Consider the following 12,130-nt stretch of genomic DNA (forward strand, 5'->3'; position numbering starts at 1 on the left):
TCCTGTCTTCTCTGGGTTCACAGAGCAGGTCATGAGGGGAACCAAACAAGGAGGAAGGTATCAGGTCAGGTTGAGGTCTTGCATCCCTTCTGTGTCTCTTCTCCAGACAGCATTGATTCCCACCAGAGGCACGCACAAACACACACAATTAGTGGCCTCTTCAGGATCATTCTTCTGTATTTGTAAGAAATTATGGATCTTTGTCAGCAGCTTCAGTTTTTGCTTATCTTGCCTCACTCAGTGCAGGATCAGGCCCACTCTGATAAAACCTCAGATAAGAGAGCACAGAGCTAACAAAATCTATTCTAGCAAACCCTTCCAAATTAATTAGAATAAAACTGCTTTGGTTAAAAAGCTGGCATGGTTTATTAGAATAACATAGATCTTAGGGTGAGGGCATGCAAGCACATTATTTACAACTTATAAGCCTTTTTATGTCTCTCTCAGTAGAAGAACCTTCTTATAAAAGTTTCTGCTGCTAGAAAGAAAACACAGCTTTGACTCACAAACTGGTACCCAAAGAAATTTATTCTATAAATTGATACTGTGTTCTGAACTTAATAAGCGAATGCAACAACTTGCAATCCATGAAAAGCTGCTGAAATATCAAAAACATCCCACAAACTTGAGCTGTGCTTCATCACGTACAGAATCCCCTTTGCTTATGGAAGCAGAGATCGTTCACGGCAGAGCAAGGCTGGATCAGGCCACAAGGCTGTGGTACTTGGAAGAGAACTGGCACGTTCCCTTTCCTCTCCTCCCCCTGTAGGTAGACATTTCTCAGGGTCTTATTCTGAAGAATTTCTCTATTTACGTGACAGCAAGAAAAGGGAGCCCATCAGCTCCCAAAGGTCAAAGATATTTAAAAATATGAATACGTGCCCCAAAAGAATCCAGAAGGAATCTGTCAGAATGGGAAGGATTTCGGGATAAGCAACCGTGCCTTTGGTGAAGGCAGATATTAACACAGTAAGCCACAGCTCTCCCAAATAAACAACACTGTTTCTTCTGCCGATAAGCCTTCTTTTCAGAAGGCCTGACTACATGCTTGCAAAAATGTACTTTGAGATCAAAAACATTAATCTAAAAGGCTTTCAAAACTACTTCCTATATATATATGAAATGTATTTATATTCTTAAGCAAATCACTAATGACAAGACAACTGTGACATAAAGCAGTGCACATCCACTGGGGCAGCACGAAGTTATGGGCAACACTGCTATTATTAACTCTATGTCATTGAAATCTTTCCCCCACCTTCAGAAATGCAGACTGTAAGGACACGGTGTCAACCTTTACTTTGAATCGTCTGGATTTTTTTCAATTTTGTGTCAACAAACCTCAGCAATTCATAACGGAGATGACAGCCTCTTAAAATACATTTCAGCAAGGTTTCCCGAGGATGTGTGGAGAGGGACAGGTTTAGGGTTACACGGTAGGCAAGAGAGCCATCCCCGTTAGAAAATATTCCCAAACATTAACTTCTAAAGCAATTTCTTCTTCTTCAAAAAAATCTATTTATATCCTTCCTGCAGCGACTCTCCAGTCCCCCACCCCCTCACCCAAACGAGCTGCTTTCCGACTCTCTTTCAGTAGATTACAGTCAATTTCAGTCGCTCCAGAGGGAGGGAGAGGAAGACCCGCCAGCTCGGATAGCCTGTGGAACTATCCAGCTATTATTAGTTTATGCTCAAACTCCGGTGTGCACGGCCGGTTGTGGGTACCATATTGTGTGCTTGAAACGAGGATGGGGGGGGGGTTGGAAAATAAGTCCTTTTTGGTCTTTCCCCCCTCTCGCCACATTAAGGCTCCGACAGCCGCCCTGCGGACCGGCACCCGCCGGGGAAGTTTGCGCTTTCCAGCAACTTTGGGTCGGTTCCTCAACCCGCCGCTCCGGCGGGGAGCGGGCAGAGACCCCCGCGCCCGCCCGCATCCAGCGCGGCACCGGCAGCGCCCGCCGCGGCCCCGCCGCCGCCGCTCCCCCGCAGGCCCCGGGGCGGCCCCGCGATGCGCCACCGCGCCGGGCCGAGCCGCGGGGCGGGGGTACCGGCCGGGGCGGCGGCACTTACGTGTGCTGCTGGGGGAAGCTGTAGCCGTGGGCGGCGGGGGCGGCGAGGAGCAGCAGCAGGGCCAGGTGGCCGCAGAGGGCCGGGGCGACGGGCGCCGCGCTGCCGGTCGGAGCCGCCATCGCCATGTTTCCATTAACGGCGCGGCGGGGAAGGGGCAGAGGCGGCCCCGCGGGGCGGCTCCCCCCGCCGCCACTCGTGCGACGAGCGCGGCAGTCCTCGGCAGGGGGGCAGCGCCGCGCCGGCTGCGGGCACCGACCGGCGGCCGCTCGCCCGCTGCCTCTCCGCGGCGGCCGGCACTGAGCACCCGCCGAGCGCTACTTTCCCTCAAATAGGCGGCCCGGCCCGGCCCAGCCTCCTCCCCGCCCGCTCCCTCCCTCCCTCCGGCCCCCCGCGCCGCCCCGGCCCCCGCCGCCCCGCCGCCGCGGCGCATGCGCCCGGCCCCGCGCCCCCCCGCCGGTCCCGCCGCCCCCGGCTCCGCACCGGGCTGGGGCGCCCCGGCCGCGCCATCCCGCGCCCCGGCCGGGCCCCGGGCACCCACCCCGGCCCGTCTGCCCCCGCCCCGCGCACTGCCCCGCCGGAGGGTCCCCCCCGCCCCGAGCACAGGGGGACCTCGCGGCTCCCTCCCATCCTCCGCGCGCCTCTGCCACTGCCATTCCTGCCCGGGTACCGCGCTCCCCTCGGGGCCACCTCCCGGAGGCACGGCAGCATATGGGAATCTCCAGCTATGTTTAATATAATAATAATAGCAGCTATGATTCTTTTTAAAGCACACTCTGACTTTGGGGAGCGTTCCTGAGCGTGACAGGAGGGCCGATTACAAATTCTAAATAACGGAATTAATAACTACAGCCCCTAAACTGACGGGGTTTCTGAGCCAGACTTTTGAAGGCCTGGATTTTGAAACGCTGTCTTCTGGATAGCTGCAGCGCAATGTCATCTAAACTGAAACCCAAGCTGTCCAGCTTCATGGGAGCTGACCACTGGCAAGGCAGGGACAGCTGGCAAAGGCAGAGGCAGGAGCACTGTTCACATGCCCTCTTCCTCAGATAGCCAAAATCTAGACAATCAGGATCCAGGCAATGTGTAAGCAGCACCACCTTGTCCTATTTAGCCCCAAAAAAGATGTCATGTTGGCAAGGTTGCCAGATATGGCCAGATCTCTCAAGGAAGAGCCCCACAAATTGGGAATCAGCACTTTCAAGATGCAAAGGCACCTTGGCCCTGCCCTCAGTAACAGCACAGCAGTGGCAGGACAGGAGCTCCTGGCAGTATGGATTGCAGCACAGAGGTTTAAAAGCCTTCCATCTTGGGAAGGGGGAAGGATTTTGATAAAAAATTTCTTCTCTGAAACACTCCCTGCCCTCCTTTTTAGGAGGAGTTTTCTTCTGCTGATGGACGGAATTGCCCCCACCCTTTGTTTCTGCCGTGTAAAGAAAACACTTTGGAGTTACACAGATCCAGACTCCTGGGTACCCCAGAAGCACCGAGACTGCCATCTAAACTCATGCTCACATCCAGGCACACCATGAGTTTCAGAGAAGAGCAGAGATGGAACATTAAGGATTTGATGCACTGACTCCAGCTCAAGCTGCTTCACAGAAACAATTCTCTTTCAAAGAGGTAGAAAAACACTATCATTTTCCCAACTCGTGTTGGAACTCAGCAGTAAAACCCACTCCTGAACCAGAAAATAGGACTTGCAAAACCATCAGACCCTGACCTGATATGTTCAACATAGAAATTAATATGCCCAGTAATTTAATACTTCAATAAATTATTAACAAATGCTTCAGTATTCCCTCTCTAGCTTCTGTACCACGTGCAAACTAGAACTATGCTTTGCACACTCTTCAGGACATGCTCTTGTTTGCAGGTTTTGCATCTTTATTTCAACTGCACCTGCCACACAGTTTAGTCCAGGTTTGCATGGGCTGTTACAGTAAAAATCACAGTTACTGACCTGTCATCCAGAAGTTTCCAATTTACAACCTCCAAGTGTGTTTCAGCAGTGGTAAGTGGATAATCTCTAGTGCATACATGGGAAACAGAGCGACAATAGGATAAACAGCTTGTCCTTTGCTGGCAGAGTCAGCAGCAGATAGTAAACACTCTGCATTGTGTAGAATTTGGCTTTCCAAACTCTTGAAAGACAAATTCTGTTCTCTGTTACATCCCTACTTTCTTTCCCAGAGGACCTGGGTTAGCATCTGTCTAACAGATACAATTTAACTCAAGATATGAGCCTACAGGGTCCAGATTTTTGGTTCCCATTCCAACAGGATAGCCAGGGTCTATGAGGCAACATTGCCATTGCCAGATATCCTTTATAATATGGGATTTTTCTGCATTATGCAATCTGATCCTCTGTCCTGTAAGAAAAGCTCAGGGAGACAACTGTGTATTGCCACGGCTATCAAGTGCTTTTCCAAATGCCTGGCACCCAGCAGCTGGCTGCTCTATAATTGCAAATGCATGGCATGTATGCAGCAGCCCCAGTGCTGGATGCCCCAGCCTGTTGTGCTGGAGCTGTGTATGTGAGCAAACTCCCCATCACAGCCACAGCGACCCAACACATTTGGAACAGCAGGAGTGATTTATTTCCTTGAGATGTGGCTCTCCACAATGCTTGCAGTTGTTTTGGTTTGATACCAATAATAATCCTTACAATTGTTTTGTTTGATGCCAATAACCTTCAGAGCAGTATTTGATCTTGTGGTCTTATAGTAGGAGCAGATCTCTAGATGCCAAGCAATTACTTTCAGATGTGGCTGTTTGGGTTTGTTAACAGTAAAGACTTACTTGCTATGTCCTTGTTGGTAAAGAACAGCCCTGTACTGCTGAGATTTTGGTTTACTTCTACAAAGTTGTTTTGCTTTGCTATTTCAAATGTTTTTGACTGTGTAGCACTTATTGCTGCAGCGTCTGCAGCCCATACATGGATAGGTTGGCTAGTAGCAAGCTGGTTGGAAACAGTCTTAAATGCAAAGGGGCATAATTATGGAATAAATCAAAATACATGGTCCAAAAAAGTGTTGACTCTCTCCTGTGTGCTGCTAGATTAACCCTGTCACCTCCCAACCAAGCCCCTTTCTCTGGGGAAATGTCCACAGATTTATCAGCAGCTTCCTTTTACTGCTCAACCTAAAAATGCTGCAAGTTTAATTTCCCAGCTCTGCATAAGGAAGAGTCACATCCAGAACTGATATAAACAATGTATTATAAAGACCTTGCATGGCAAAATTTTTCAAAATCAGTGCCGTCCAAAAGGAAGATAAGCAAATCAGTGGAATCATCTTCCAGCTGGTATTCTGTTGAGAATGACAGGGAAGACAGCATTGCTACGTACATTATCCTTCACATTTTCTGCAGCAGGTGCTGCTACACTGTGGCCTGTTTGAAACACTGTCTAACCTACAGCACCAAGCACCACCAAGCTACAAACGGAGTTCAAGGCATCCCCAGCAGATGGTCAGTGTAGGTTCTCAGAATCAGCCTAACACTGCACTGAAAGCACCTTAATCTGCACAGGACCTGGTAAAATTCTGCACAATACCTGAAATACCGACAGGGCTGCAGCAAAACAGGCAGCGCCACTGCCGTTCTCCCACGTCTTTTAGTGGAGAAGCCATGTAGGAGGAGGCTGTCTAAGTTGTTCTTATGGCTGATTTATTTGCAAATGCAGGTAGATGCCAGAGAAGGTGTCAGTTTAACTCTTCCCTGACTGATCACTTCTCAGGAAAAGTGCAAACCTTTGCAGTCAGCAACTGCTTCATGGACATGTTTCTTTCCTTACTCCTTCAGGTACACTAAATTTGGCATTACCCAGCCTCTGCTTTCATCCCTTGATGAAAAGGGACATCCACACTGTCCTAGCAAAGCACAAGTCCTCTGTGCAGCCTGAGTGACCAGAGGAATTAGCAAGGATACTCCTCTGCCCCTCTTGGCAATTTACAGTGAAGCACCTCCGTTTCTGCATTCCTGAGGGGCAGCTGAGATTCCAGCATGCCTAAGGCAGCACAGCTCTGCACAGGATTCCCCATGAAGGGCAGTCAGCATCCCCGAACACAAGCTTCAACTTTAGGCAGATTGGCACAAGTACCTGGCTTGGTACATGAATGGCAGTGAGCAGAACAAATCTCTCCGTTTAAACCTGGAGCCCTTTCATGGAATTAATCCAGATCCACAGTTTTGTAATTGCTAGTGCAGTTTTGCACCCCATGGCTAAACGTAAATGCTTAGGAATAAATAATACCTATAGTCTTGACAAATCAGTTGCTGAGTGAGAGGTTAGAAGATGTTGTTGGCATACTATTAAAGAGAGACAAATAAGGGGAAGAGGTAATTAAGAGTGAGCAAATGATAACAGCTAATGCACATCCTGACTTCAGAGGTTTGCTCTTATTCCAGGTTCTTAAACACTGAGCTCCTCAGCTAATGATGTGTAGAGTTGCTTGATGCCAGATGTCATTGTTTCAGAAAGAGGAGAAAAGAATACACTTAACACTGATAAAAGCACAAGAAGTAGTTGTTGCACTTACCACAAGTCATGGAAAGACAGTGTTTTCAAAAGCCCAAGAAACAAGGAGACAACGTCATGGATGTTTGCAGAGTTTTTGATCAAGAGAAAATAAAAACCTGCAAGAAAGAGGAAAGAGTTGTTCTGTGGATACTAATATGGACAGGAAAAGGAAACAGCACAGGGACAAGGTTAAAACTATTCCAAAATCCTTTCCCAGCTGTGTCCATGGGGCATCTTGTTTCAGGGCCTTTGCTGGCTATACCCCTATCCTTCCTTCTCCTCCTAGCATCCTCCACGGTTGAAGCAGGAGTTGGTACAGGCTGAACAGTGTACCCCCCACTAGCTGGCAACCTAGCTCACGACAGACATTACAGAGTCCACAAAGTGTACATTTAGAGAAGCACACAGGTTCTTTGCCCAAACTTTTCCAAGTCAAAGGCTTGATCTGAGTCCACAACTGGAATCAATTCCTTCAGCACTATCATTTTGTACTATACACCTTTTCTAGACAGTCTGTGAAGTACATGCATTCCATGTCAAACTGGCAAGTCTCACAATTAATCTAGGTGATATTCACATTACAGAAGCCTTAGGCATGACTGGAAACCTACTCTGGAGCTGTAATTGGGATTCGCCGCTTGACTTAATAATTTTTTTTCTTTTTTACAATTTTTACAGAGATGCAAAGTCCAATCCAGGACTGCAAAATTTTCCAGCTCTGTAAAGACCTAGCCTTAAAGCCAAAGGGAAGATGAATGGCTTGTAAAATGGAGTACAGTCCCACAATCACTTTGGAGGCTGCTGGGACAGCTGAAGACAGAATTTTCTTCTGGCTTTTACTTGTACCTGTGCTGAAGGTAGACCCTGTGTGGCAAAAAATAAAAATGTCAGCATGCATTCAGTCAGCCAATTTAACTCAAGCCCAAGTCACCTGCCATTGGATCATTTATCTTGAGGGTCCAAATGATACTTCTGCACAATATGAGGGTCAAATAGCTGAGGTCAGCATCATAACAAGTCACACAGCATTGCACTCAGCTACCTAATGTAGTCACAATTCACTATTGCTTTAATTTAAAACATGGTTGCTGCACAACAGGAATCAACACTTGTTTCAGAGTTCAGCACAGGAGATACTCAACCTTGACCCATATTGAACATGAGATGAGGTTTTTTTCTGTTTAGTTGGACAATGATTTAGGATTGTCATCATATTAAGTGTTTTTCCTTTGTTCAGCACAGAGATTTTTACTGTTCCCCCGGTATTTTACAGGGCAGGAATATATATTTGTTGTGTATATACACTCATGGTAGTTCCATCTTGGAGGTGAGCACCTATGAAACAAAGGACCTGAGTGACATGCCCAAGGACATGCCAGAAATCTGTGACATAGGAGGGGTGAACCCTGGTTTCCTAAAAACTGAGCCCTAAAAACTGTCAATTCCCCAGGGCCTTGCTCTGTGATTGGGGCCTGTAAATGCTTCTTCAAAGTAAATACATTTTTCTTATTATAACATTCAGAAGAAGAGGTAAAGGTGATTTGATTAGATATGTAAGTACCTTTATCCCACGAACACAGGGGTTTTTAAAGGGTTTCTTAATCTAGTGGGAAAAGACATACTACAAGAGCCAGTGGCTGGAATTTAAAGCCAGGAAATTCAAATTAGAAACAAGGTACAGAACTGAGGAATTTCTAACTGTAAGGATGATTAAATACTGGAAAGACTATCCAGGACTTATTTGACTTTTGAATTCCTCGCATCAAGAGTAGATGTCTCTCTGGAAGATCCAGTTTTGTCAAACACAAGTTACTGGGCTCAACACAAGGGTAACTGGATGAAATGTCTGGTTTTTGCTAAGCAGGAGGTCGGATTAGATCATCTTATCATCCTTTACAATCTTAAATTCTATGAATCTATGAATAGTAATGACCATCATTGTACGTTACAGCTTGTAAAACAGCAAAGAGCACGCTGCAACATAGCTGGGAGACAGAATAAAGAAGCACGTTATAAAAAAAGCACTTTGCTCTGGAAGTAAACTTGTGACTGGTAATTATTTAAACTCCATCCATGTGTTTCCAAATTTCCCCCCCAAACAATATTTTAATTCGATTTCAATTATAGGAAAAAATAATAATCAGATAATCAAATAGGCTCTATGCACTCAAAACAGCATCACCAACATTCCTGCATAATGTTTAAAAGCCCAATTGATATAAAAATAGCTGCCAATTTTCAGGAATTATACATAGGAAATCTGTAAAGGAGGGCTTTTCTATAAAAGGTTTTATAGGTTGAGCCTGGGATTCCTCTATTATATTTGAGTAGCTATAAAAGATCATAACATTCTGTAGTTGTGAATGCAACAGATTTTACAGAAAATCTGTTTTAGCAATGTCTCAGGGAGTTTTTCAAATAAAGACATTGGCACTGCTCTGTGCTTCTTTGCCCATAAAGCCAAATTCTTTTACTGCCACACTACAGCCATCATCCTAAACTTCTACGTTGGTTTAAAGACCCACTCAGAAATCAGGACTTGTGTCTCCTCCCTTGGGGTTGTGGATGTGATGCTTGTTTGCAAGATATGGGTCTGAAAAAACTCCATGAAGAAGGATCTGGAGGCCTCCAGTTTGCAAATTTGCCTAACGTTCATCTCCACACCATAATGTCTGAGCTCTCACATCTCTAACAGATTTATCTTCCCACCACTTCCGAGATAACATGAAGTGCAATTCCCACGTTACAGTTAGGAAGCTGAGAGTGGGGCACCTAACGCAATCCTCCTAACATCAAACATTGGTACCAGAGGAGGGGCTGTACAAAGGTCTTGCAGCTCTGAGGAGGTGTGCCTCACATTCCAGATTGTCTTCCCCCTTCTGCATTTGGCTGGAATGAAAATGACTGAAAGAAAAGCAACAGAAAAAAATCTAGCTAGACAAGAAAATTTTCCCTACAAAGTGCTGCTTTTTTGATGGGGGGAAGGTAGAAGACGTTATGCTACACAAAATTCCAAAACTTTCTACTAATATCTTTGTTAAGATTTTCAGGCATTGATTGTGCTTGTGAATTTTGGAAGGAAACACACACACAGACATACACACAGAGAAGTCCTTCTTTTGGAACAAGAGCTAAAACTATAAAAGCAACAAAATGTGGAAAGCAGGCCTGCAGCAGTGTGGGTTGATATTCTGTCTTTAAATCATTCTGGCACTTGTTTTTTTCCCCTGGAGGTAGAAGTGGTAAGCATCAAGGCAGAACTGCAATAGCCCTAAATCAGAACATGCCTCTGTTCCTGGGTTTACAAAGCAGACTCTTTGCATTCCCAAACAGAGGTCTTGGTGGTTCTCTATAGTGCTACAAAGACAGTTTCTGCACAGCTGTTCCCTATGTACAAGCCAGCTTGCTTTCTTTCTCACCATGTGTATTTTAGTACCAGTGACACATTCGAACGTGGCCATGGCTGCCTTTTCTGGCCACATGCAGGTGGCCCCTAAACATCCAGTGTTTGAATGATCCAAATCTATCATGCTGCTTATTCTGTAGAAGTCAAAGCAGTATAATCCTCCTGATATTGTGATATAAACTAAACTTTGTGAATTCGTTTGTGGTTTAAGATACTTTTTTTCTTCTTCTTTTTATTTTGCCTCTGCAGGTGTATCCTCACCCTCTGCATCCTCCATCCAATTACTAATTTTTCTTTCTTTTTTCTCACCTCCATCCAATTACTTGTCTTTCTCTTTTCTCACCTGCCCTATTGAGCTCTTTAGTCCAAACATGAGGTGACAATGCTGTTTTTTCTCAAATCCCCATGATCTTTCCTTCAGTCTCCCTGATTCTACCAAGCCAAATTCTTTCTCCTTTTTTCTCTCTCCTCCCCAATGTTCCATTTCTTCCCTCCTCTCTGTTCCCACATCTGAAATACTCCCTTAAAGCAAGAGTCTCTGTCTCTTGTGTCATTTTGATCTTCTCAGTGCTACCAATCAGGCTATTCCAAAATGACAGGAAAATATCTCTGGCCTGTTAATCCCAGTTAGCGTTAGAGCAAAAGCAGGCAGCTGCAGCAAACACTGAAAAATCAAAAAGAGATTGAGGAGCACCCTACTTCCAAGCTAAAGGATGGTGAATCATAGTGTGTGCAGCTACAACATATTGCCATGATGTTCCATGTTAATATTCCAAGGAGAATACTGAAAAATGGTCAGATCATCTCTGAAGCACACCTTGAAATGTGGGCAGGGGGCCCACAAAGAGGTGCTTCCCTGAAGATGTGCTGGACATTATTACAGCCGGAGAAGATGCACTGCACGTGTCTCTAAGGCAATTCTATGCATCTCCCAAGGTTAATTCTTCCATGGGCTGTGGGTGGCTGTGACATTTTTCCAGAAGACAGGCATCTTCCCCAGCTCCTGGAATTACGGCCAAGGTAGCTCATGATTCATGCATGCCCATAGGCTTAATGCAGCAAGTGCTTGGCAGGACAGAAGTGGCAGAAGTGTCAAGTGTAGCAAAAAGGGCAGTGAGAACAGTGCTGGATGAGGCCGTCCCCCTGCGTCCTGGGCAAGGGGGCAGAAAAGAGAAAAGAAAAGATAAATCCAAACACATAACATGGTCTCAGGTTATCAACATACAATGAATGTATTCTGCATTTAACCACCCCAGCTACTTTTCTTGCCCCCTAAACACATTCCACCTTCTGCTGGGTGTCACCCCATCACTGAAAGCAGAGCACCCAAGTGATATTCACTGAAAAACAAGCACAGCCCAATCACATCTTCCCTCTCCAGTGCTCCTGCCACCCACAACCAGCCATAACGTGGTCTATGCATCAAACTGACGGGAGAGCCCGTGTGCTGGACACAGGCAAAATTAAGTAATGATGCTGGCAATGTAAGGAAAGGTCATGGACGTGGAAAAATTTGAAACAAAAAATAAGCATTCAGGTGAGAATATATTTACTATTTTCCTTTAGACAGCTAGCTTTTTTCTTTCTTTTCCAAAAAGTCTCTAGTCAGATTCATAGTTTAGTGAAAGCTTCAGAGTTTTCTGTTCTGGTAGCAATCTTTTGTGCAGAATCCAGACCATTTTCCCATGCCTTGTGCCAGATCATTCCTGCCTGGGGTTTAGGGAAGCAGAGTGGAGTTTTCAGTGTGATTGGTACATTTTTGCTTTCAAACCATACTTAGCTCCCTTTGGCTTGTACTGCAATGGAGGGGAGAAAGACAAGATTTAAAGAAGAGAAAGGATTTTAATTTCCATTCCATCCTCGATCCTTTAGAGAAGGAACTGGAAAAGACACTTCAGATAGGTGAAGAATAAGATTACACTCTGGAAGTGCTCTTTTAGGAGGAATGGGTGTAGCAGTTCTGCTGTGATTATTTTCTCTACATTAGGCTATGAGAGATAATAGGTCTAATGGTTAAGCTAGGAGTATCAGGAGACTTTATTTCTAGCCCTAATTATATCAGAAATTATCTGTCTTTCCTTAGGCAAATCCCTTGGTTAAATAGTGCCACAATTTTCCAGTCAGTAAAATGTTTA

General features: G+C 45.5%; 1 protein-coding gene across 2 annotated transcripts in view; it reads right to left on the reverse strand.

Annotated features, from left to right (window-relative positions):
• CACNA2D2 (calcium voltage-gated channel auxiliary subunit alpha2delta 2) overlaps positions 1-2,252 on the reverse strand; it is a 213,293-nt gene extending 211,041 nt beyond the window's left edge. For both annotated transcript variants that reach the window (XM_058031659.1, XM_058031658.1), the window contains exon 1: positions 2,071-2,252. In XM_058031659.1, coding sequence (XP_057887642.1) covers positions 2,071-2,195 — 125 coding nt within the window. In that variant the 5' untranslated portion in view covers positions 2,196-2,252. The remainder of the gene's footprint in view (positions 1-2,070) is intronic.
• Positions 2,253-12,130: the final 9,878 nt, after the last annotated feature.

The sequence above is a fragment of the Melospiza georgiana genome, chromosome 11 (assembly GCF_028018845.1).
Source record: "Melospiza georgiana isolate bMelGeo1 chromosome 11, bMelGeo1.pri, whole genome shotgun sequence".
NCBI lineage: Eukaryota > Metazoa > Chordata > Aves > Passeriformes > Passerellidae > Melospiza > Melospiza georgiana.